The sequence below is a fragment of the Propithecus coquereli genome, unplaced genomic scaffold, assembly GCF_000956105.1.
Source record: "Propithecus coquereli isolate 6110/MARCELLA unplaced genomic scaffold, Pcoq_1.0 Scaffold129, whole genome shotgun sequence".
Classification (NCBI taxonomy): Eukaryota; Metazoa; Chordata; class Mammalia; order Primates; family Indriidae; genus Propithecus; species Propithecus coquereli.
In genome coordinates this window covers 4,706,045-4,733,463 of record NW_012137080.1, presented here as the reverse complement: position 1 = coordinate 4,733,463, position 27,419 = coordinate 4,706,045, and the positions used below count along the sequence as shown (strand labels likewise).

The window sequence follows — 27,419 nt, the reverse complement described above, 5'->3', positions numbered from 1 at the left end:
CTGTGGTTTCTGCTGTCATCGGGGAAATCTCTTCATTCTTGGGCCCTTTAGTCCTGGTGCTGGTGCCTTCTCGACTTTTCTTTCCCCAACAGTGGGAAATGTTCAGATCTCCAGGCTTTTGGGTTATTTTTCCAGAATCATCTTCCAGATAATCTGACAGCACACACACTCGTCTCGTCTGTGAGGACTGTGTCATGTGAAAACCCCGCACTATTTCACCATGTTTGCCCCTGGATTTTGCCCTCCCAGGGCTACAATTCTCATTTTCTGCTTTCCCATGAGACTTTGGTGTTTCACCCAAGGTGTTTTGACTGCCAGCTGGGATCATCCCAGCCTGAGTTCACTTCCACTTTTCACAGTTTTCCCAGAATAGCTTTTTATTCTTGACTGAGAGCAGGCTCTGAACCTCAGACTGATGTGCAGGTTTGTGGATGGAGCTGAAGATGGCATGATATGGTGCCAGTTACTATACGATGTCATCTGGGAGCCTGTTCAGAGCAAGTGTCCCAGGCAGTCTTAGAAAATAAAGTCATCGATTGACACTGAGATGGGGGCAGCATTGGGATGCTTTGAACAGGGGACTGGGGAACCTGGTCTGTCAGCCTCTGCTACTAGTTATTTCTCAATTATTTCGTGTCCCTTATCCTCTGTTTCCCAATTAGCCATGAGAAAGTTACAGCAGATAAATTTTAGGTCTTCTCTGCACTCTGAAATTAGGTAAGCCAGCCAGAACTAATGAGGCCTTCTTGAGTCTACGTGTAATCTTTATTGTCCTCGTGATTTGATTTGATGTTTACTGCCACCTCCATAAGTCCATTTTCAAACCTCTCAGGCAGGAATGTGAAAGCTAAACTTTGGAAGCCTGCTAAGGGGATGAACAAGTCTAGAGATAAAAGACTGAAGGTTGTAAATTGAAGAGAAAGAGGCAGGGATTGAGAGCTACATGTTGGTAAGTTGTATAAATACTGCCCTGCATGTGTCATGCTAAGTGGCCATAACAACAGTGGTTCTAAAACGTACCTCACTAGTTTATGGTATTTGCAACTTTTGGCCACAGTCTGTTGCTGTTTTTATCCCTAGCTCCCGGTCAGCCAAGATCAGCCTGGAGGAAGGACAGGACCCTGAGCAGCAGGTAGCCTGGCAGAGCAGAACAAGTTCTGGAACCAGCCTGGGTTCTAGTCCAAGTTCTGCCATGGACATGCTGTGTGGGTTTCTCTGTCAAAGGTGGTGGTGGTGGGGGGGTATTTCTAAGCGAGATGATACATAAACCTGTGCTCTGTGAGTAAGTATATAGGCAGTACCACTTTGTCAGGCTGAACAAGCCTAATTTTTATGCACTGTGAGGGTCTAATGAGCACAGCCGTCATAATCGTAATAAATAAACCATTAGGGCTGCAGCGGAAGCATTAGCCCAGGCACAGCCTGCTAATTTGTTGATGGTGATCAGACGAGAGCTGCTGCTATGGGAGTGAGCGTTCCTACTGGAGATGCTTCCTGAAAGTGCCTGAGACACAGACTCGGAAGCCTGAGGCTAGAGTCTTAAAGGTCAGACATTCCAGCTCTCTGTCTGATGGTTTAATTTCCTCTAAGCACCCTTTTTACCCACAATTGAACTCATCTAGTGATGGAAGGTCGCTACCTTGCTAGGATATTGCGGCTTGTTAGAAAGTTCCTTTTTACGTCCAGCTGAAATCCCCCTCCCCATTGCTGCTATCCGTTGATGTTCAGACAACAAAAAATTCCATCACACACGAGATTTCCTATTTTTAATTTCTTAGAGAAGCCAAGCAGATAAGCACAGAATTCGTGTTCTTAGTGTCTCCTTGTATGGAAAGCCTCGTTTACTATGGGCTGGTAGCTGTGAGATTATTTTCTTAAAAGGTGATGATGATTGTGATACAGTTTGATAAGTATCTTATTTCAGAAGAGAAACCTCATTTCTGTCTGTGGGTATTTTATGCACTTACATATGATAATGGGTGTATTAAATAACTGCTTTAGAGCCTGCCTGTCTATCTGCAGCGCACTACACTAAGAGGCGTTAGTGCCTTACTGCAGCGTATCATTCACACGCTGATGCACTCAGCAGATACTTACTGAGGATCTGCTTGGTAGCAGGCTCTGGCTCTTGCCTTTATAGGGTTTGTGGTCCATTGAGGGAGAGCATATTTGATATTGGTCTTATTGTATCGAAATTATTGCCGGCTTTGCCATCTCTTTGCTAGGCTTTGTCCTTAAGCAGAGGCTGTGTGCTGTGCATTCCGGAATTCCCAGCACATAAAAGGAACATGGTAAATATTTGTTGAATGAGTGAGTGGTTGAATACATGAAGGAACACAGACTTTGGTGTCTGATACTCTGAGCTAGATCCTGACTCAGCAGTTTACTAGCTACTGGACTAAGAATAAAGACGTGAGGCTTGATAAAATAGGGCTTACGTTATGGGGTCTTTGTGAGGATTAAAATAGATAACAGAGTGCCTAGCACAGTGCGTGGCATATAGTTCTAAAAAAAAAAAAAAGCAAAACGCCAAAACCTATTATTCCCTTTCTGCTGTAGCTCCTTAAGATGCCTTTCGCATCTACATAAGAAAACTAAATGAGAAGATATTTCTAGATATTTCATTGGTTTGCTAGTGTTTTGTGATTAACAATGGCCTCACAGGGGAGGTTCCGCTCCTGAACCCTTTGGAAGGAGCCTCAGTCACCTTTCCCACAGTCAAGAGGAAATTCATACTGCATATTTCAAAATTGCTGAGAGGGTAAATTTCAACCGTCCTCATCACAAAAAATGTTAAGTATTTGACGTAATGGCTATGTTAATTAGCTTGATTTAATCATTCCATATTAAAGAATCATCACTTTGTACCCCATAAATATATAGTTATAATTTGTCAATAAGTGATGATAATAATAATAGTGATAAAAGAATGAACTCATGATTCTGAGGAAGCTATAAAAGCCCACAAATTCAAATAACCATAACACGAGGCTAGACCTCTGGTGGGGAGACCACAGTTGGCTTTTGGACACAATCATTTTCTCGTATGAACCCTAAAATTATCATTAAGGCAATGATGAAATAACAGCATTATTTTTTCAGAATAACTCATGTAAATTTACGTAACAGTTCGTAGTTGTAACTGTGTTTTGTTTATTTCTTTCTAATGGGAGCAGGATAATAGGTCTGTAAATTCTTTAGGCCAAACCTTTAGCATCGTGTTACTGCTTAACCTGACTTCTTGGTGAATAGGTTGGTGAGATTAAGATAACAGCTCTTACAAAGAAGAGCTTTATGGACCACCTCATTCTCTCACCAGTATGATATCGTCATTGGTATTTAGTTTTGATTTTCATTTCATATATGCTTATTCACAGACCAAAAACAAAATAGGAAAAATTAATCAGAGTGATAGAAATTAGATTCTGATTTTAGCCTACACTGTTAATTTCTCGCTGTAAAAAGCATGAACTTTTTTTTGGCTTTCCATTTGCAGGGAGTGTGCTGTTTCATTTTTTATTGAAGTTGAAATAATCATAAGCTCACAGAAATATTAGAAGCACAGTACACATAACTGTTTCCCTGAATTATTTGAGATTAGGTTGTGGACTTGATACATCTGCACCCCCAAATACTGCAGTGTGTGTTTCTAAGGACGTTCTCCTACATAACTGCAATATGCAGGTTGAGTAGCCCTTATTTGAAATGCTTAGGACCAGAAGGTGTTTTGGATTTGGATTATTTCAAATTTTGGAATATTTGCATTATACTGGTTGAGCATTCGAATATCTGAAATCTGAAATGCTTCAATGAACATTTCCTTTGAATGTCATGTCGGTGCTAAAAAAGTTTTCGATTTTGGAGGATTTCAGATTTCAGATTTTTGGATTTAGGATGTTCAGCCTGCAATAACCAATATTAGGAAGTTAATGCTTTTACATTACTATCATGTATTCATCAAAACCAGGGTCCTGTTTCCTTGGGCATCTTCTAGCTAATGGGGAATATCTGGGTTTAGATGCTGGCTTTACCCCTAACTAACTGTGTGGTCACTTTGCTTCTCTGTGTTTCTGTTTCTTCCTCTGCAGAGTGGGCATAATAATAGTGCCTGCCTCATAGCATTGTTGCAAAGATAGTGTGTATGTGTGTGTAGAGTAGGAGAGTGCCTAGCACATGTTAAGCACCGTGTGTGTGTTGGCTTTGGTTATTAACGTTCCCCTTCTCCACTCTGTGTGCTGTACTGTCTGCATGGCAAGAAACTGTAACCCTTTACTCCTTAGAAAGCCTTGCCTTTCTTTCCCACATGATCCAAGGAAGGTGATAGGCAGCATTAAATTAAAGCTTGTGTGTATCCTACCCATATTTTGCAGTCACTGCGAAGTCTCTTATACTTAGAGGCAATAAAAAACACCTGTTCTGTGACCCGCCTCGGGAGCTAGAATTATTAGTTCTTAGACCGATACCCTCATACCTTCATGCATGGGGTGGTACACAAAATTGTCATTGGGAAGTATCTCCGAAGCCCTTAAAATGTGCTTTGCAATGGAAATCTGTCAGGGTGTGCTGTAAGAATGGATAATTTTCTGACCATTAGTCAAATATGGAAGACAAAGTTTGCCTTGCAGAGATTGTTATATTTCATAATGTGATTTTGAATATGTTTAGTTTTTAAACACCTAATAGGTGATGTGTTAATGCTAAGTATCCAGTAGGTAGACCACATGTTACAGGTGGAGGAGGAAAACAGAGAGGACTTTAGTTGGCCGGCAGCCCTTTCTATGGGGAAGGGCACCAAGAAATGGAAAAAAATTAATTTACTACTACATCATTCATGGGAGGCCATGGCTAGGTCTACAGAGAATGACGGTGTTGATATGAGTTGGGTGAACCTTATTTTTAAAAACTTACAGCCATCTAGACGCAAAAGAATAACTATTGTATGATCCCATTTATATGAGGTACCAACAGTTGTCAAATTCAGAGACAGAAAGTGGAACAGTGGTCACTAGGGCAAACACAGGGGTAGGGGAAAGGGAGAGTTAGTGTTTCTTGGGTAGAGTTTCAGTTTGGGAAGATGAAAAAGTTCTGCAGATGGATGATGGTGATAGTTGCATAACAATGTGAATGTACTTAATGCCATTGATCTATCTGTGCACTTAAAAATGGTTAAAATGGGCCAGGCACAGTGGCTCATACCTGTAATGCCAGCACTCTGGGAGGCTGAGGGGGGAAGATTGCTTGAGCTCAGGAGTTGAAGACCAGCCTGAGCAAGAATGAGACCCGGTGTCTATAAAAAATAGAAAAAAATAGAAAAAAATAGCCAGGCATAGTGGCGCGCACCTGTAATCCCAGCGGCTTGGGAGGCTGAGGCAGAAGGATCACAGGAGCCCAGGAGTTTGAGGTTGCTGTGAGCTATGATGATGCCACTTCATTCTATTATTTTTTGTTTTCTGTGTGTGAGTTATACGCAACTTGAAAAACAGTTCACGCGGCTCCGAAGGTAGAGATGTGTAAGTTACATACGCTTCATGAGGCCCCAGGCTCAAAACTAATGTGAGTTAAATACAACTCACATAGCAGTTAATGTGTTATGCTCTTCTCCCTCCGAATGAGCTTGTATGTCATCGGGTGCTTGAAGCCCCCCACTTGTCCCGGCCCCAGATTCCCTCCACCACCGATCACTCGCGCGTGGGGAGAAAGAGTCTACGATACAGCCTGTGTCACCGTCCCTCACTTCTGTAGTTAAACGGTGGCTACGGGTGAAGCTGGGCATGCACTACTGCGTGGTACCAAGATGGCTGTTGGGAACGGGGCAGGCAGGCTGGGGCCTTCCCCGCTGGTCACCAGGGCCGCCTTCCCAGCCCTCCCAGCCCACTGTGCTTGGCTTCTAGGCTCTTTGTGAGGACTCTGTGGAACGACTTGTCCTCCTGCTCTCCTGAGCTCTGTCCCAGTCCCTCAGGGGTCCCTGCTACCCCTCACCCCTGCCCCCACTGCTTTCCAGCTGCCTTGCCTGTGCCCTGGAGTAAGCGGTCTCTCTGGGCTGCATGTTCTTTTTATGTGGCTTGCTTCTCCCACTGAGTTATTGGGACTGGACATTCCATTAAAACAACTTTTAAAAATGGGAGGGAAGGAGATTACGATTTATTGAGCAGTGACTGTGTACCAGGTCCCGTGCTAAGCCTTGTTTCTATAGCGTATCACTGAGTTCTCGTAACTTCCCTCGATTAAGGGCTCTCCATTTTCCCAGTGAAGAAGCTGAAAGCTGGAGAAGTTATTAATAACTTTCTGGAGCCTGGCTGGCACTAAGACCCGGGAGGCATGTGGCGCCTGTGGAGCAGGTGTGTGTGGGGGAGCAGGGCCAGGTGGGCTTGCTTGGAGCAGGGCAGCTACACCAGGAGAAGTGGAAATCAGGTGGCAGCAGGAAGGTGTCGGTGTTTAAAATGATCAGCCGTTTTCATCAGTGCTAATGAGAGGCAGTGAGAACCCAAGCTTTTAGCGGGGTGCTCGGGAAGAGCAAGTAATTGATGCATTTTAGGGCTCCCAGCTTTGTCCTCTACTGGCTCTGAGCTCTGTGCAAGTCACGTCACCTCTCTGAACTTTAGTTCCATCACCAGTAAATGGGGATACCAATTTACTGGCTATATATGTGAGCACCAAACATAGTACTTGCCACATGCTAAACACTAAATAATAACTTTCATTAATACTATTAAACTTTTCATTACTCTTTCAGTATCTTCTTCCTCCTACCATCCCACCCCCCGGTACACTGAGGGTCTCTGTGATTCCTTCCACGTCTGTTTTGTCCTGTGATTTCTGGAATAGTCTGTTGCTTTCTGTAGCTGATGTAATTGAAAAGGCTCAGTAAGCTTTGGGTGAGTGAAGGAAGCTGAAATTTTTGTTTTATTAATAATATATATATGCGTCTTCCTCCCATATTGTAGATCTGGCAAACTTCGGCTTTCTATCTGTGGGATGGATATTTACCTATGTTGCTAAGCAAAGTACCTCGGTTTTTGTTGAGAGGAGGGGTCATTTCAATTTTTTTTTAAATCAGTGTTAAATATAATTATAGGGAGAACTTAGCATCTTCTCAAAGTCAGTGTAAAATCAAATGAACCAAATTAGCTCTCCCTACAGTTAGATCTCCCTTTAGAGAATAGCTTTGTGCAGAAGACTTATGAATAAATGGAATCCTTATATCTTGAATCCCATTTTCCCTGAAATATGTAATTATTTCAGCTAAGTGATGGAATAAATGAGGTACCTCATATTTTGGCTTTAAGTTTTTTCTATTCTCACCTACCCTGTGTCCATGGTCTGTAAACAGATACTTAAGTACTTAAAAGAATCTGGTCATTCAAAGGTATCCCGGAAGGAATCCTAATGTCAGCAATCACCTGTCATGTGTCAGGTGGGGTGAGGTACCAGACATGCAGGACTGCTCCAGGGAGGGGGTAGGGGTACAGCTGGAAGCTGGGGACCATCTGCTAGGGCCTGGGCAGTTGGACCCCTCTGTAGGATGAATCCCTGTGCCTGTTGCCCCTCGTCCGAAGGGACAGAATTAACTCAGGCTTTACTCGGGCTGATTGCCACCTGAGAGGTGAGTTTGGTGGGTGGGACACAGCAGCCACCCTTTAGGTGTTAGGGGTGCGCTTATGCCTGGTGGACAGTAGCAGTGTGATTCTGGCCACCCAGTCTTTTCACTCGCAGCCAGACCCGAGGGGGAGAAGGGCACTGGCTAGGCGGTGGGAGGTTCAAGGAGAATAAGCGTGCTAATTAGGGAAACCAAGGCAGTGCCATTCATATGGACCAAGCCAGTGTGGTGGTGTCAGGGGAAGGCTGTGATTTAAAGGGTCCACCGTGGTCTGTGGCTTACGGAATTCCTGGCATGAAGCTGAGCACAATGGCGGGCTTGCCAGCTAGTGCGTGGAGCTGTAACTCTTCTCACTTCTCTCCTCAGGGCAGACCCAGGTATGGGGCAGGTGGAAAGCTCCAGGGACTATAACTAGGTGGGGCTTGGAAGACCAGAGCTGACACCCCCCTTTCCCCTTTGGCTAGTGTGGTTTTGTGCTTTGAACCTATTTCATTTATTTTTCAATAATTAAACATCTGAGACGCCAGTATTACAAAAGAACTCACCTGTTAGAAAAGTCGGAGGTACCTGGAAGATCCACCCTCATGGCCTTTATTTCTAGAGAGAGCACGCTTACGCTTGCTGAGACACTTTTACTACCAAAGAGTAGTGTTTCTCTATCAGCATCACCTGGAGGGCTTGTTAAATCTGACTGCTGGGCCCACTCCCAGAATTTCTGAATCTGTATGTCTGAGGTGGGACCTGAGAATTTGCATTTCCAGCAAGTTCCCAGGTGATGCCCCTGCTGACACTGTCATAGAGTAATTGATTTTATTCATTGTGCTGTTAGTATAAGTTATATATATTTTTGTCAAGTTCACCATTAGTGTAAATATCTTTTATTGATATGCTTATCTATGTCTCCTCTGAACAGGTATTTTGACGTTGGACTGCATAATTTCTTAATCAGGTAAGCCAATAATTTTTGTTTTAGATAACAGTAAATAGCATATTTATTATATTATGAAAGACTGAAATGGAAAATAAATCCTTAAGTATCTTGACAAATAATGGCAATTGTATACTTGTCAAAAAAACATTGCTAATGCTATGGATTTTCGAGTCTCCCAGAATCATACATGATTAAATAATTAAGGAAGTCAGTGTGTAAAGGGGTTTATATCTGAAGTGATGGTTACTCAACATCTTGGACTAGCTTAATTCCAACTACTAGGCTGCTGGAAAAATTGTTAATAACAGAAAAATGAGGAGTGCCAGCTCGTATTCAGACATTAAACAACTCACTTAACCAATTTTCCTTCCATTGAATTTAATCATTTTAAACCTAATCTACTGGTTGTTTTACGGTCATGAAGATACAGCCTTGTTCCTAATTGAAAGAGATTGCAGATGGAAGTTCATATCCTAGTTTATTGGTGATTTTTACCAGAGTTGGCTTATGGGGCATATTAATTTTAAATAGCTATTAAATCAAGCAGAGATTAAGTGGAAATATACCAGAATATTAATAGTGGTTGTAAGAAAATATGCATGATATTTTTTCTGCTATCAACTTTGCTGTATTTTCTAAATTTTTTATAATTAGCATGTATTATTCTAATGGTGAAAAATGATCGTTAAAATGCCTGTCGAAAATATTGAGGGAAGCAGAAATGGTTGCTGAAAGACTGTAAACCAGAGATTATGAGGAAACCAGAAATCATGGAGAGTGATTTTCTTCCTGCAAATATGTGGCTCTAAATGCTAATTAATTCTAACAGTCTGCTAATAAGCAGTCTGTAGATCCAGTGTGATTTTTGTATAGGTGTCCTGGTGGTTCAGTTCTTTGCAGGGCAGGACCTCTTGGTAAAACATGCTCTGAGGGAAAGTGTACGTAACTAACATCACCTGTATCCTCAGTCAGCAGCACTTCCTCTGTACTGGATGTGATGGAGTTCCAGGTGAGGCCAGGTACACCTTGTCCTCTTTTGTGAAGCCTCATCCAGGGTTGCACATTGAAATCTCTTTGGCTTACCCCAGACTCAAGGAATACAGGTTGTCGTGGATTTCTCCAGGATTTGAAACAGATGGTAGTGTGTAAACCTGCAGTACCGTGGTACCAGTCCATGGCCTGTTAGGAACCGGGCTGCACAGCAGGGGGTGAGTGGCAAGGGAGCTAGTTAAGCTTCATCTGTATTTACAACTGCTCCCCATCACTCGCATCATCACCTGAGCTCCACCTCCCATCGGATCAGCAGCACCATTAGATTCTCACAGGAATGTGAACCCTACCGTAAACTGCATGTGAGGGATCTAGGTTGTGCGCTCCTCATGTGAATCTAACGCCTGATGATCTGAGGTGGAGCTGAGGCGGTGATGCTAGTGCTGGGGAGCGGCTGCAAATACAGATTATCATTAGCAGAGAGGTTGCATTACGGTGAGTTGTACAATCATTTCATTATATAATACAATGTAATAATAATAGAAATACAGTGCACAATAAGTGTAATGTGCTTGAATCATCCCTAAACTACCCCCCCCACCCCACCCTTCCAGTATGTGGAGAAATTGTCTTCCATGAAACCAGTCCCTGGTGCCAAAAAGTTGGAGACCCCTGGTGTAAACCACTACCCTTGACACTGCAAAGGGAAATGCATTGTTGAGAAGAATGTATATTCTGAAGCTGTTGGATAGAATGTTAGGTCCATTTGGTCTGAAGTGTAGTTTAAGTCTGATGTTTATTTGTTGACATTCTGTCTATTGTTGAAAGTGTGATGCTGAAGTCCCCTACTATTATTGTATTGCAGTCCATCTCTCCCTTTAGATCTATTAATATTTGCTTTATATAGTTGAGTGCTCCAGTGTTGGCTGCATCTATATTTATAATTGTTATATCCACTTGTTGAATTGATCCCTTTATTATCATATAATGACCTTCTTTGTCTCTTTTTATACTTTTTGACTTAAAGTCTATTTTATCTGACATAAATATGGCTACTCCTGCTTGCTTTTGGTTTCTGTTTGCATGGAGTATTTTTTTTTTGTCCCTGCACTTTCAGTCTATGTTAGTTGGGTCCTGGTTTTTGTTCTTTTTTGTTTTTTTTAAATCTGTACATCCATTCTATATCTTTTAATTAGAGAATTTAATCCATCTACATTCAAGGCTGTTATTGCTGGGTAAGGACCTCCTCCTACCATTTTGTTAATTGTTTTCTGGTTGTTTTGTACATCTTTTTTCCTTTCTTTCTCTCTTGTTTTTTACCTTTGTAGTTGTGTTGTGACTTTTTTCTTCAAAGGGTCAATTATGTGTTATGGGCTTATTTCTCTTTTGTTTGATGGTTTATTTTCCTCTGTTAGGTAGGTTGTTAATAAGACCACCTTTCAGTTATAATAGACTATTTTAAGCTGATAACAATTTAGCTTTGTTTGCATGACTTTTAAAAGATGACCCGAAACCATCCTTCTCCCAGTTTCTCTGAAACATCAAATTTGTCATTTTCTCTTTTTGCATTTTTTAAATTGCTTTTATGCTTATAAATTTAAATATCGAAAATTATTCACCTGTATTTTCTTCTTATTTTATATAGTCTATATTTAGCTCTTTAATCCCTTTCAAATACATATTTCAAATAAGAATTTAGCTTTTTAAAAAACAAAATATTCCCAGCACTTTGGAAGGCCAAGGTGGGAGGACCACTTGAGGCTAGGAGTTTGAGACCAGCCTGGGCAACATAGCAAGACCTTATCTCTATAAAAAATAAGAAAAAATTAGCTGGGCATCATGGCGTGTGCCTGTAGTTCTAGCCACTTGGGAGGCTAAGGCAGGAGGATTGCTTGAACCCAGGAGTTAGAGACTGCGGTGAGCTATAATTGTACCACTGTACTCCAGCCTGGGTGACAGAGCGAAACTCTGTCTCTAAATAAGTAAATAACTAAAAATCTTTTTAAAACAGAAAAATAAATTTTCTTTATCATCAATTTGCATATTTGATCCAGAGACCATGTGCGAGTTCATCAGAGCCACTACTTTGAGCATAAGGAGAATGCCTTGGTATCCTCTTAGGACTAGCAGAAATGCAAAGTGTGGGAGTCATGCCATTGATACTTCTTTGGCAAATTCAAAAAGGCGGTGAACCTCTGGAATGGCTGTAAAGCTATCTGAGATTGCTGCAGTTAATATAGTCCTTAGAAGATAAATTCCTTTCCATAAGTTAATATATTCTGCATATAAAATGGTGTTCAGCATAGTGCAGATTCAATCTTGTACAAATGCTAACATTTATTTGAAAGAACATGTGCCCCTTTAAAGCATGATTTTGTTCTGACGAGAGAGAACGTGGAATGGGACTGCTCTTCACTTCTCCTAGTACCTTTTGTTCTTCTGGAGGTTGGTGCAGACATTCCAGTGGAGTCTGGAGTGTCTGAATTGCCAGAAGGGCAGTAAATTTAAGTAATACGTGAATTGATGGTTTATTAAATTGTAAAACGATCAGAACTAGTATTACCCACTTTTGGCTTTTTCTTATTGATACCTTGTATTAATACCTGACCCATTCATAAAATGAACCCTGCAACAGAATAGAAGTGGTGTTTGGGCTAAAAATCATGGAAGTTTTGAGCTTTAGGAATCACAATGTAATTTTTAACTTTCTTTATCTTAGATATCACAAAGCCTACCACCACCTTTGCTATAGTTAATTGCAGCATTCCTGGTATTGATGAGGAAGTCTGCCCATCATTTGAAGTATGTCTTGGATTTTGTGGTGTCTGAACTGTCTCAAAAAGTCTGCCTTGCATCTTTAAGAAGCCAAGTGATCAAATGAAAGGTTAATTCAGGCTAAAGTACTTCCCCTGAGAAGGAAGGGACCTAGGGATAAGCCAGTCTGTGTCCTGTATCCCCTAGGACTGTTGAGACCTATCTGAGCTCTGAGCTGCTCTGGAGACAGTGGGAGAGGGATGCATATTTGATCCTGGGAGTAAGACCCAGACAGTAATGGGAAAATAATTAGCATTAGTATTCAGTCTAGCAGCTTAGAAACAGCTAAAGTGCATGGGTCCACTGAGAAAGAAAGAAAAAGCTGCTATGTATACATTTTTAAACACACAGAGGTAATAAAGGCAAAATACTTGTTGCATAGGATTTTAAATTTTGAAAATGTAACATAGAAGTCAACTTCTGTTTGTCTAAGGAAACAATTTTTAATAGGAGTATAAAAAGTGAATTAGCTTCTTAAAACACTGCTCCCACCTGAGGTGAGTCTAAAGTCTGTGTCCTTGCGGCCCTAATTAGGCACCACTGATCATCTCTTAGTGGCAGCCGGAGGGGAGACGAGGCACCTGGGAGGAGTCCCCAAGTGTCTTTCATCCCCACCTGCTACAAACTCATCTCCTCTGAAGTGACTGCTGCATCACAGTTTTCTTCTAAACCTTTCTTTAATTCCATCTGTGATATATGAAAACCAGAAGCTAATGATGTGTATGGTGTTCCTGTAATACAGTCTTTTAAATAAAAAGTGACAAAGGTGTGAGTGAGGAAAGCCAGGTACCAAAACAGGCCCCACAGAGGCAGTTAATGCAAAGGCAGGCAGGTGCTGAAGAGAAGTTGCCTCACTTCCAGGGGGCTGAGACCCCGGCATCATTGCCCCGCACCCGGGCACTTCCCAGATCCTTTTCCCTCTGTCTCCTTAACCTCTCTCGGATCTATCCCTTCGTTTATGTTTCTGGAGAAAGAATGTGCACCTTTGTCTGTGAACTGGGCTTCTTGCCTCCCAGAGCTGTAGTGAGGTTTAATAATATGTGCCGATCACTCAGACCTGTGCCTGGAAACCGTGGGGCCTCCGTAAAGGCTGGTTTTATGCCCGCCCATCCCCACTTCACCTCTGGGATGACAGTCATAGGGTTTGAGTCCTGGCTCCCTCTCCTTCTACCTGTGTGCCTTTAGGTAACTCACCTAACTCTTCCGACACCTGGACTACTTATCTGTAAATTGGAAATCATTCCCGGCTCAGGAAAGTTCTTTGCAAGGCTCAAATGAGCTCAGGTAGGTAAAAAGCGTTTTATGGGCAGTAGCTCTCTGTGCAGGTGTTAGTTATCATACAGGTTTTCATTTTCCGCTCCTACGAGGTTGCAGGAGCCCCCTGCAGCTCTCTTCCCCTTTTGTGCCTTTTTGTCCACTTTGCCTGTGGCCACTGATTAATCTCCCGGAAGCCCAGCTCCAGTGCTGTCCCTCCCTCCGCCGAACTAGACTGTCCCCCATGTCCTGAGCCCACCACAGTGGGTCTCAGGCTACCTTTCCTTCTCATCTCACCATTATTCCCTTGTGCCACTGCCAAATGGAACCAGATGCTGCTTTCTGTCCCCACGCCGCCATTTCCTGGTTGTTGTTTGCTCCCGAATCCCCTGTGCTAAGTGCTTACGCTTCCCCATTAGTGTGTATCCGCATCCTGCCCCTCTCAAGCCCAGCCCAGACACTGCCTGCTCCTTGCAGCCTTTCTCTGTCTTCCTCAGTAGCACTACCTTACAAACTTCATGGGTCCTGGGAATCTGCTGGGACATTCTAGATCCCAAACTCTACTCCCAGAGATTGTGCTGTAGTAGATGTGCGTGGAGCCTGGAAATCAGTATAATTGCCAGTCACCCCCGGTGACTTTATGCTCAGGGAAGTTTGGGGCCCATAGCTTTAAATACAGTAGGTTCTTAGGGCGTGTTGTACGTCCCCTCCCAGACAGCAGGGTGGGATGCATCTGGATATTCACCATAGCACCCCATAGCATCTGATGTCTAGAGGGCCCTTACAAATGTTTGAGTGAATAAACTGTAATTTTTAAAAATGTAAAAGGACTTAGTAACTATCCACTTTTCACGTAGCCCATTTACTTGTGTAACAAATTAAGTGGTCTAAGCACTATTCTAGGTGCGAGAATCAAAGCACTAACAAGCTGGACAATGTCCCTGTCCTCGCTCAGCTCGCACCCCGGCGGGGGAAGACAGAAGAAGCAGCATGTGATGACATGAGTGAGCCTGGAGGACATTAGCTAAGTGAAATAAGCCAGTGTAGCAGAAGGACAAAAACTGCATGATTCCATTTTTATGGGGCATCTAAAATAGTCAAACTCACAGAAGCAAAAAAAAAAAAAAAAAAAAAGTCGTGGTTGCCAGGGGTGAGGGAAGGCAAGTTGCTAATCGATGGGTATAAAGTTTCAGGTTTGCAAGGTGAATAGGTTCTAGACATCTGCTGTACAACACGGTGCCTACAGTTAATTCTATATTATCCTCTTAAAAATCTGTTAAGAGGGCAGACCTCATGTTAAGTGTTCTTACCACAATACAATTTTTTAAAAATGGAAGAAATGTAAAAGGAAGGAAGTAAGGAAGCGCTGTAATTCCCATGACATGACAGAGGGTGCAGGTGTGAGCGCTCCTTTGGAGGGGGTGGCAGAAAGGCCCCCACTGAGGCAGCGGGTGCTGCGGAGCCACGCCATGAGTGAGGAGGAGGAGGTAGCCAGCGCCACAAGGGCTGGGGCTGGACCATTCCAGGCAGAGGAAGGACAAGACCCAGGCCCTGAGCCGGAAGGAGCTTGTGTGATGAGAAGGGAAGCCTGGTTGGCAGAGAGAGGGGTGAGGAGTCCATGGCGTGGCTGGAGGAAGAGAAAATATCCAGACTGTGACCAGGACTGGGTTCCATTTTAAATGCTCTGGGAGCCCTTGGAGGGTTTTAGGTAGGGGGGTGACATCATCTGATTTATTTACATGTGCGAAAGTCAGTCTGACAGGCTTAGCTGGGAACTCCTCTGCCCTGTGCTGGAGCCCGGTGGCCAGGTCTGTCCCACTGCTCAGCGAGGTTTCTGAGACAACCAGCTGCTCTGAAAGCTGCTGCGTTGGGTAACAGTAGCCCTAAAATATCCTTCAGTTTCTGTTTGCTTGGTGTATTGTAAAAGATGTGATTATACACACGTACATCAACTTGAAGGCGGTTATGTGCCGGTGGGTCGTGGCAGTGGGCGCTCTCTGGAAGCACGGGCAGCTGGGGACAGCTGGGGCCGGGGCTGGGCAGTGCAGGTGGGATGGAGGTTTGCAGCTTTCTTAGGGTGACAGGCCCCCATCTTGTCTTCTGGCCTCTCAGCGAGCCTGGGCTTCAGCCTCTTCGCCGGTGCTTCTCTCCGTCAGAATCAAACACTTGCAGTGACTTACTGTCCTTCCCGTTCTTTTGTAGACTTTCAGGATGGAAAGACCACATTTCAGTACTTCTCAGTTCTTGGAAGATTTCTCAGATCTGCTCCCTGCTCTGATCCTACTGTTAACCATGTTTGAGGAAAAACTTGTTAGAATTATTCGTCTTCGTGCCTGCGGTCTATTTGGGTTTGTTAATTAGAAAATCCAGATGTAAAAGAGAAAACAAAAACCTAAAAGAAACCCTCCACGCTTGAGAGCTGAAATGCATAATTCAGTTCCTACCATACATAGCTTCTATCAATGCAGATGTTCCTGTGAATAAATGTATCTTTTTAAAAAATTAAAAAGAGCCCCTGGTGACTTAATTGAGGTATTTGCAATATAGACAGTTCTAAGTGTAAAAAGATCTGAGTCAGGGATGCGGCTTAGCAGATGGGCCGAGGCCACGAGATCTGTGGTCTTAGGCCAGAGCAGGTGGATTATTGACCCGACAGGCCATTTGTTCAGTGTCATTGTTGCACTGTTTTGAATTCTCTTCCTTATGCAAGAAGATTTTTCTGCCTTATGGGGTTACCACACCTGGTGGAAGCCAGAAACTCACTATCCTTCCTTACAGCAAGAGTCTTAGAGCCATTGTATCTGAGATTTAGATTCTGAAGAGAATGATGGGGGCAGAGGTGGGATGTGGAATGCACTGGTGAGTGTGGCAGCAGCGACACCAGCATGGAGGGGCAGAGTCCTGGGGTGGACCCCACGCCCAGCACCGGTGATGGGGAACCCCTTCCGCCGAGCCCAGTGGCAGGCCTGGTAGGTCCCCGTTGGAGCAGTTGGTGGTGGCTCTGAGGCCCTCTCAGAGGTCGTGCAAGCTGCCTAGCTGTCCTTAATAAATTCCTTTCGTGGTTAAACTAACTGGAGTGGGTTCTGTTATTTGCAGCTGAGATAACTGATAGTGTTACTTACCTGGTGGACATTGGAGATGCCTAGCTCAGCAGGGGGAGTGCATGATCTTTAGCTGGTTTTGCCCATGAGCTGCATCGATTCCACATACCAGAATTTTACAGCTATTTTTGCATCAGTAACAGAAGCAGCCTGTGACATGGACAGGGCATCGGATCAGATGCAGAGGACCAAGGCTCTAGTCTGCCTTACCCCTCTCTTGCTGCGATGATTCTGTGCAAGTCGCTTCTCTTGTTTGTGTCTTGGTTTTCTTATGTGTGAGAAGAGAAAATTATGCCGGATAAACCCTAAGATCCCTTCCAATCTCACCAACTTCTGATGAGCAGCCTTGAGTTTCTAATATTAGAGAGCAGCTTCTGTTGTCTGGATTTGTGCTAGCCAGTACAGTAGCTATTAATCACATGTAGCTATTTAAATTTAAATTAATTAAAATTCAGGAAAATTACTGTGATATTGTGAAATATGTATTTGGTCTCTGCCCCCAGTTCCTGGCACAGAGCTCCTAAAACCCTTGTAGATGGGGTACTACGAGAAATCTTTCATTCTGATATTTGGTCTTTGACCTTAGTTCCTGACACAGAGCTCCTAAATCCCTTGGAGTTTCCTGGGTGATAGGAGTATCACCAACTCTTGGTGGGCTTCTGCATAGCCTCAGGATGGGGGCTGGTTGTCAGGGGAACCAACCATGTGATAAGAGGGTTGGAACTTTCAGCCCCACCCTCCTCATCATCCCACACCAATGGGGAGGGTAGAGGGAGTAAAGGTTGGGCTGGTGACCAGTGGCCAATGATGTAATCAATCGTGCTTACGTAATGCAGCCTCCGTAAAAGTCTGTGTGGACTCAGAGAAGAAGAAACTTGGGTGTTTCCCTGCCTCAATAATTGCAAATTCGATTCCTTAGTTGCAGTAGCCACATTTCAAGTGCTCAATGGCCACATGTAGGTACTGCTGATCATATTGGACGGTGCAGATGGAGAACTTTTCCATCATCACAGGAAGGTCTCTTGGATGGTGCTGGTCTGGGGGATCATGCCAACTGTCTGCTTCGCTTGGAGAGATGCTGGGGGTTCTGTTCTGTTTCTAGCCACCTGCTGGAGTCATCTGCAGCCACCTTGGCAGCCACTCAGCTGGCCCCAAACAGAACGTGCTGTCCACTCTGTCCTTCCTCTGAGCCCAAACTACCAACTCCTCCCCTATCTCAGGGAGAGGCACCAGGGCAGAAACTGTGGGGTTATTCTGGAAATTTCTTTCTTCCTCACCACTTATACCCATTTTGGCCCCTAATTCTGTCACTTTCTCCTGTTAAATGTTAATTGTACATGCCTGTTTCCTTCATCACGGTTACGTACATCCTAACTGAGGCCTCCTCGTCTTTTCACCTTCCTTCCATTGCAAATCTCACCTTTAGCTGCTTCCTCGTTCCGGTGTGTCCCCCTGGGGTACCGAATCAAAGCACAGTTTAAAAACAAAGGCAATTTTCGCTGGTCCTTCTCCTGCCTTCACAGCCATACACTCAGCTGCCTTTTCCACACTTAACTAACAGCTCTTACCCCCGTGAGCAGCTTCTTTCTGTCCCTGAACAGGCCATACTCCTTCATTTTCTTCTTTCCTCTTGTGCACGCTCTATTCCCTTTCCCTGCATAGACCTGCTCAGCACCCAGCTCAGAATCTCCTGGAAGAGGTGGGTCCCCCCATGGTGCCCTGGGGTGGGGCAGGGGCTGACCACTAGGAAGGTTCTCCCACGATGTGGTGCTTGGGGTGGAGGGGAAACTGTACTCACACTCCTGTGATGGGAGGAGCAGGGTGCATTTTAGGAGGAGGAACAGAAAGAAGGTCCTTGTGGTCAGGACACCAAGAGTGAGGGGCACACTGAGCCAGGCCGTGTAAGGCCTTGAAAGCGATTTTAAAGATCGAAGTCGGGCGTAGATGCTAAGCAGCAACTTGGAAACAGATAACTAAGAAATTTCCTGAAGGAATGCAGCCGTAGTTAAAAATTATATATGCAAATGTATCCTAGCATGTCAAAAGTTCTCACTTACACAGTGGAATTAACATGTTGAAGAGAAGGTAATTTCAATAGAAAATGCGTAGTGCGGCCTATTAATATGCTGGAGTGGAAGGATCTGTTGTGAGGAATATTATTACTAATCTGTTGCCAATACTAATACCAGTGTTTGCAATGATGTATACTTTTGTGTTAATTAGAGCAGATTCATTTGCATCCAGATTTCCTGAATGAGAAAAATGTGTGACAGTGTAATCAGCGTGCTGGAAATGGGGCACACCCTGCAATCTGTAGGAAGGAGGAGCTCCTGATGTTCCAGGTAACAGATGTCGTGCTGGGAGTCTCCATTTGTTTTTAGGGGTTGTCAGAATCCCTCTGTGTGCATGGGAATATGTTATCCTCTGGAACATCACTTATTAATAAGTGTGGCTTTGGAAGCTTGGGGATGTTCCAAATGTCGGTCAACATACAAGATCAAGTTTTGTGACAACGAGGATGTAGGCCATTAAGCTGATGCGCATCCAACCGCTGAATTTAGTAGTCTGTGAGGAATGGAGTCAACTTGCCATGGGGAAGAAGCTTGGTAGGGCATCATCCTAGTACCAAGAGATCAGTACTTGCCGAGGTCTGTATGAAGTTTGTTCTATACTCTATCCAGTATGTTTTGAACATTCTTCTGGCTTTTAAGGAATTTCACACCTTGTATATCCTGCTCTCTCGAAGTGCAAGTTTGAAAGTCACTTTCTGGGCCTCCCTTGAAGCTCGTACCAGAGTGCGTCCCACTCAGACACACCCAAGGGGTAACCCTGATTCAGAAGAGAGTCACAGGAACAAGAGGGCGGCCCACAGAACTGTTTCTGACAAGGATGATAGTGAGAGCTTTCCACGCAGGAGGGACGGGGGTTCTGCAATGCAAGCCGCGGTGACACCAGAAGTAGGGTGAACTGGAGCAGTATGGGGAAGTAACTGTCCCTTAGCCTACTTTTCTGGCCCACCCAGATAGTCTGTGAGCAAATGTCCTTTAACAAATTTCTTTTTTGCTTAAATTAGCTAGAGTCTGTTGTTTGCAACTAAAAACTCTGAATTATATATAAATAAGCATGGGTCAAGGCAGTAATTTGTTTTCATAGCAAGTCAGTGCTGAAGAGGGACCACATGAGTCTTCAGGTAACTAGATAAAGTTTAATCGTCCTGGTTGTGCTGTTAATTCAGGTGCTTCTGCTGTGATGCAGGATATACCAACCTGAAAAACCTTAGAGTCTGTAACGTTGCACACAAAAAAAATAACAGGATTTATGGAAAAAATAGAGTTGGATGGATCACACAAACCTACGCAACCTTGTCCAGAGCACTAGGAAAAACAGTAACAATCTTGATAAGAACCTTATCACAATTGAAAAGTCACGTTGAATCCCTAGGAAATAAATATTCCAGTAAGTACGTATCAGCCTTTGCCCTGCAAGGTGAAGGTGACTTGAGAAAAGGGGCCATTAGCTAGGGTCGGGGCTGCTGAGTTCTGGGGGCAAGAGCAGAGTGTGTTGGAGAAGCATTTGCAAACTTTGCACACACTTGAGTGATGACCAAGATAGATGGCTCTCGATCTTTATTTTGTGGTGGTGGTTTGCACAAGGACCTGGGAGAACTGTGCCCTGTGTGCTTCTAAGACAGAACATGCGACTCAACTAAGCCAGTAGGAAAAAGGGGGGGGAATGAATGGGTATCTAGTACAGTAATCTAGTCAGTTCTATTAGTGAACTGTGTTCAGATGCTCAAAGTATTGACATGCTAAGAAAAAAATGTATATAAACAGTCATTTCTATTTTATAAGGATATTGTCCTATTTACCAATTAGTCATTCATTGATTAGACAAGGATATGTTCTGCGAAATGCATCGTAAGGTGATTTCATCATTGTGTGAGCCTTATAGAGTGCACTTACACAAACCGAGATGGCACAGCCCACTACACACTAGGCTGTGGTATAGCCTATTTCTCCTGAGCTACAAACCTGTACAACATGTTACTGTACTGAATACTGTAGGTAACTGGAACACAGTGGTAAGTGTTTGTGCATCTAAACATATTTAAACATAGAAAAGGTACAGTAAAGATATGGTATTATAATCTTACAGGACTGCTTCATACGTGCTGTCATTAACTGAATTGTTACGTGGTGCATGACTGTATATGTGAACTATGGTAATTAAAGAGAATGTTATAGCAGAACAGTCTGTATTTGAAAGTGCTGCGTAGACCTGAAAACGTGGAGAACCCGTGGCTTGTAAATAAAGAGTCTGTGGGCTTCAGCTGGTGCCCAGCTTTATTTAAGAGGAGGAAGAACCCCACTAGAGGAGTTAGATGCTCTGATGGATATAGGCTACAGAAAGGTGGAACAGCTCGACAGAAGCATAGCTTGCAGAGTCAGACCACCCGGTTCGGATCCCTACTCTACCACATGCTAAGTCTGAGCCTTGGTTTTTTCCTTTGTGAAATGGAGATAATGACACTATCATAAATTTGTTAATGTATTTAACATACTTATGACAGTTCCCTAACTGATGGGAACTGTTGTTGTTCTGACTTACCCGTTAGTCTGCCATACCACCTGATTCAGGAATAAGGAGAGAGAACCCACAAGAAAGAGCCTCTCACAGGGTCTAACGCTTTATAGGCACTCGATCCATATTTGTTGAATTTGAATCTGATGAGAATGTCCCGTGGACTGCGACTAACAGTGTTCCCTTTCCTGTCACCAGGTCAAAGTGGGACCTGGTAGTGGCAAGTGAGGGTGGGATGATCTTCATTGACAGGACAGATTCAAGAGCATGTTCTGGGCCAGAGGTGGCAATTCCAAGGTGCTTTCCAGCCACATGCGATCCCAAGGGAAGGTCCGACCTTCAAAATGTATGTGGAGTAGCAGGAAAGAGCAATTAGCCCCCAGCCTGGCTTCAGATGTGACCAGGCCATTTAAAATGAAAACGCTTTAGAATCTGAAAGCCCACCCCATCTGTCTCTAATTGAAAGGTTATTTGCAGACAATATGTTTTTCATAGAGTGGCATTTGTATGCGTTTATTAATATACCGAGTCCATTACAGTGAAATCCATTTTGGAAATGGAAATACATAATTATTTTTGAATATTTTAATCATTTTAAAGCAAAATAATGAACTGGAAAGCATTTAGCTGAAGGAGTGCATCTGATTCCCTAGCAAATTTTTCAGTTGGAATAAGATGCAAATATATACTGTTTGCCTCTGCTCTGCTTGGGGAGGTTCCTCATTTTACCTCTGGGTTCTGTGACATTTTTCACTTTCATCTGATACTTCAGTGGCCCAAGATTCTAGTCCTGGCTTTTCCAATCATTTCATGGCCTTGGGAATGTTACTTCTTGTTTCTGGGCACCAATTACTCATTTGTAAAACACCTTATGATCTAAAAGGGCTCTTCTAGGTCTGACTATATATAATGGTAGGATTCTGTGGCTTGACTAAAGTAGACAAATTCTTGTAAGCACCTGAGCAGCCCAAGAACTGCAGTCTTCTCCAGGCCCCTTATCCGAGTTTAAGATCTGGGATTGCTTGTTTCCTTCGGCACCGTGTGCAGAGCTCCTACTCTCTGCAGAGTACTGCGAAGGTCAATGATGGGAGTGAGAAGTAAGCCACTGCTTGAGTTTTCTGTGGTCTAATTGGGGAGAGAAAGCAAACGTTTATGATATAATCAGGAAGATTAAGCCATTAGAAATGTCATAGCACAAGCCTTCGATAATTGTTGTGAAATATGGAAAGAAGGAAGTGTCTTTGTGGGCAATGGGGAGAAAGGGACAACTTCTTAAGGACAATATTTATAATTGAATAATGAGACTTGGGTTCATGTTCTATTGCTGAGCCAAATCTGAACTATTTATTTCCACCCTGTTTGTGGAACATGGTTGAGTCTTTCGTCCACGTTAGATTTATGAGTGGAGGCCTCTTGTCGTTGTTCCTATTTGAAACCCCCAGGGCATAGCATTTGTTTCATATAAATGTCTTACACACTGGAACTCCCCTGATCCTCACCTTTTGACCCTACCATTGCTCACTGGCACCTGAATTTGGGCATGACCAGGAGTGGTAGTTGGGTGAGATGGCTTGGCTCTCTCATCGGTGGCTTTGCTGTTTGAGCAGTACAGGTGTTGCTGGCTGCTTCAGACAACAGCATCTTTGGAGACTGTCAACTCCAAGGGAAATGGGTATGCCTGAAAAAACTGCATCCCCAGATGCTGCTCTTTGGCTTATGTCTAGAGATGGTCTTTCCATGGTTGAAATATGTTGTAATTACCTCTGAGACCTACAGACAACCTACAGCTTTCTGTCTGTAAGAGCTTCTCCATCCTGCTCCTGATGCATCTTGCTGGGGCAGGAGAATGGCAGCTCCTTCTCACTGTTTGTGTATAGTGTACCTATAGGTATGTTTTCAAGCCCTGCACCCCCAAAATCTAGCTATGTCATCATTACTTTAAATTGGAATCTTTAAAAGGGTTCCGTAGTCCTGCCAGTGAAGCTACTGAATAAAATGACGTTTAGGTATTTTCTGATTTCCGCATCCCTGGCTTTCTTTAATAAGGAAATGGAGAGTTTGGTGATTGGTTTCACTAAACTTTGTTAAATTTCTGAGAAATCCATCCTGACTCCAAGAGCAATAAAAGGCCCAGCTTGAATGAGCCTGTATTGGCATCTGGTAGTTCAGTGTGGTGTCATGATGCGGATACTCAGTGGTTCCCAAGGTCACTGTGGGAGATGGGGCTGGGGAAGAAGCTGGGAGAGGAGACAGAAGGGAAACCGGTGGGGGAACGAGGAGCGTCAGGCTACACTATAAGGTGAAAGAGCATCTTTCCACACCTGCTGGCTGCCCCGCACTGGGATAATTGTGTCTTTATTTGCTGAAAGCTCTGCTAGGTTCTGTTCTTGGCACTGCTGAGCAGGCACCTGTGGTCCCTGCATCTAGCTCCTTGCTGGCTCTGTTGGCCCCACTTGGAGCCTAATGATTCTTCCTTTCAGGCTTCATCCTATGTCACTGCATTACTACCTGGTAGATTTGCACACTCCTGTTATATTTCACTTTGGTTACCTGAGGACGTGCAGAGATGATTATTCATGCTACATGGAGTAGAAATTTATACATTTTTCTTAGGGTTTTGTTGTGTTTTATTCATTTCATTAATACTCTTTTTATAAAACAATCCCCCACCCCACAAGTCCCCTACTTCCTGTACATATAAACAATCCAGGTTGAGTACCCCTTATCTGAAATGCTTGGGATGAGAAGTGTTTCAGATGTCAAATTTTTTTTTTTGGATTTTGGAATATTTTCATATACGTAATGAGATATCTTAAGGATGGGAACCATGCCTCAACATGAAATTCATTTATGTTTCATATATACCTTATACCCATAGCTGAAAGGTAATTTTATACAATATTTTTATAACTTTGTGCATGAAACCAAGTTTTGACTGTTTTGACTGTGACTCATCACATAAGATCAGATGTGGAATTTCCCACATGTAGCATCATGTTGGTGCTCAAAAGTTTTGGATTTTGGAGCATTTTGGATTTCGCATTTTCTGTAATAGAATTCTCACAGAAAGCCCAGATATATAGGGTCTAGATTTACCCATCACATCAGTTCTAAGATCCCTGTAGAATTGGACCTTCCATGTCTAACTCTCTGGCTATCTACAAGGAGCCTCTAGATTGGGTTAGTCTCTCTTTGCTTTTCACAGATGTGTTACTAGTAGGACTTGCTGCTGGAAGTCACACCTTGGTAGAGGGTTGGCTTTGCAGCCACATTTTCTTAACTAGTCTTCCTAACCAGCCTCCTGCTTTTTGTAGAATTGCTCAGCTGCCTTGGGGTGCTGGGGGAAGCACAGAGGCCTCTCTGGGGCAGAGCCAATGAAGAGATGGAACCCTAGCCCTGCGAAGGGCTGCTCTTGTGCAGGGAGCTCTATGTTATAGGACCTCAGATGCCAGCACCTCTTCTGCCTGGACAGGTGAACATGCCTGGGTCAGGCTCTAGTTCCTCATCTGCCAAATAGAAGATATTGCCTAAAACTCTGGGTTTTCTGAAGCTTAGGTTAGATGATCTATGTGGAAGAACTTGGTAGCATTGTACAGGTATGTACAGGTAGTATTTTAAGGTTAATTACTCGCCTGTTGCTCTAACCCACTGAGCTGTGATACTATGGGGGCAGGGGACGGGGAAACATGGTGACCCTTTCTTGCTGTTTTCTAAGGTAAGAAAATGATTATGTGTATAAATGTGTGTGTGTGTGTATGTGTATATATATAAACCTGTCTTTCATACTTGATTCTCTCTGGACATTGGCTGGAATTCCTGTGGTTAGAGGAGGGAGGAGGGTGGGGGAGGGCAGGCTAGTCAGCTTGGCGTACACGTAGCTCTATCAGATGCGGATTAGCCTTTTGTAACAGAAGCTCCTTTGAGGGACACTCTTGCTGGATTGTGTATGTGTGTGTGTCCTTCCTTATGCTGTATCTGCATGGGATACATAGCAAAGGTTTTGATTGAAAATTTTGGGGGGAGGTAGGGGAGAATCCCTGTGAATAGCATACCAACCAACAAACACACCCACAAAACAAACAACATTCCAAACCAAACCAACAACAGAAAGCAGGCAAATACGCTAAAATTTTGCAACGATAGCAGATAGCACGACCCTTTGAGTTCTGAATTACAGAGCCTGGAAGAGCAGCTTGCAGGTGCTCAAGATTAATTCCAGCAATTACTCAAGTAGCAGCCAGCGCCCTAACTTGCAGAGAGCTGCTCCAGAGGGGATTAGGACATGCGCACGTCAGGTCCAGCCACTAGCTGTTACTGGCCAACAGAGTGCTGATGACTAACGGATTTGGCTGTCTTAATGTGGTGGAATTTCTTCTGAAAATATTTTTTTTTAATTGGAAAAAATACTTTAAAAGCTTTAGTAAGCACCTCATCACTGAAGCCACTGCTATAAAATATATACAAATAACCTATATGAATGTTCTGGGACATTTGTGCAAATGTAGCCCATTCCAGCACACAGGTACTTGCTATCCTTCACTCATCCATCCCAGAGTCTCTGATTTCTGTTGGTTCACAGCTACGGCTGCTATTCTGAGGATGAATTTGAGAGTATGTTTTCAGTATTCATTCAACTGTCTTTGATAAAACAGTGTGTGGCCAGTTCTCTCCAGTTTCTTACTAGGGTAACAGCGGTCTGCTGTTCGAGTGTAGCCAGCCCAAACATTACTGCTGGTGGACTGGGGGCTTTTCAGCACCTCCCTGTTAGTGACCAGATCTTTCCTCCACTGTATCATCTACAATAGGGGTGGAAGAACAAGAGGGTAAAAAGCTGTCCTTTCTCATTTGAGCTAGAGAAGGATTTGTGTCTCCTAATCAACAGGAAGTTAATAGAACTGGGACATTCAGTTAATGAATATGGCGCTCATGTAGGTGATCAGGAGAGTAGCAAAGACACCTCTTAAATCGTTCTCCCATGGGGCTTCTGTTTGGACGAGACCTTTGCCATAAGCAGGATTCCTCAGCCTTGGCACTACTGACATTTCGGGCCAGGTAATTCTTTGTTGTGGGAGGCCGTTCTGTGCATTGTAGGTATTTCATAGCATCTCTGGCCTCTGCCTGCTAAATGCCAGTAACATTCCAGTTGTGACAATAAAAAATGTCACTGGGCAGTGCCAAATGTCCCTAGGGTATGGGGCGGAGAATTGCTCTTGGTCGAGAACCACTGCTATAAAAAAATGCCATGTATGGTTTTGAACCGGGCATGAAGGAGGATGTGGAAAAGGTGGCTACGGGACTTCAAGTTTAAAATGGTACCTGTCTGTGGCCTCTGATGTAGCCTCGCCCAACTACCCACTATAATGTCTAGAAAACACTGAAAAATAAAGACTGAAAAGTAGGACTAGACTTTAGCCTGTTTTCAGAATTGGGGAGAAATTTCCTTGAACATGGCGCAGAGAACTAACTAGTCTGAAAGATGCAGTCTGCCTGTGCGTGCTGCGCTAGGAAGCCTCTTCACCCGTGTCCTGTCGTCTGCCTGTTCCACCAGTTCAGAAACGCGTGGTCTGTTCCACCCAGAAAAGCGAGCTGCCCTCCCCTACTACATAGTTGTTGTTTGGTCCCAATGCTATTGTCGTATCTGCCTCACTGCATAGGCCCCCCTCTTTCTACGCCAATGTGCAGAGTCCAGTGATAACAAGTAGACAGGAAGTGGGCAACGTGGGATTGGACCCCCCGTTTCAGCATTCCACCTTGCACGAGTCGGCTGCAGCAGGTGAAAGTGAAGACAGGAAGGACCCTGCCAACACACTGGGATTTGTCATTTTAATACGTCACGTTGGTTAGTTGATCAGACAAGCAAGGGATGGGGTAGAAGGAAACGTACCCTAAGGGAAGAAGAACCACATCAGAGAATACCTGTTGGAAACTTGAAACTGGACTGGTGACTGGCACTTGATTTTGTTCTTTGAGTGTGTTGCCTGAGGAGATTTGGCTATTGCTTAAGATAGAGAACAAAATGAAAGGCAGTAAACTGTTCCCTTTATATTTTTCAATTGGAAGAACAATAATTTTGACAAACGATGGTCATTTGAAGTCCTCCTTCATTATTAACTTTATAGAGAGTTATTTTGTGGTTCTGGGTTTTGTTGTT

General features: G+C 43.7%; 1 protein-coding gene across 6 annotated transcripts in view; it reads left to right on the top strand.

Moving 5' to 3' along the window:
- HHAT (hedgehog acyltransferase) overlaps nt 1–27,419 on the top strand; it is a 277,822-nt gene that overhangs the window by 133,837 nt on the left and 116,566 nt on the right. For all 6 annotated transcript variants that reach the window (XM_012638345.1, XM_012638347.1, XM_012638346.1 and 3 more), the window contains one exon: nt 8,511–8,546. In XM_012638345.1, coding sequence (XP_012493799.1) covers nt 8,511–8,546 — 36 coding nt within the window. The remainder of the gene's footprint in view (nt 1–8,510; nt 8,547–27,419) is intronic.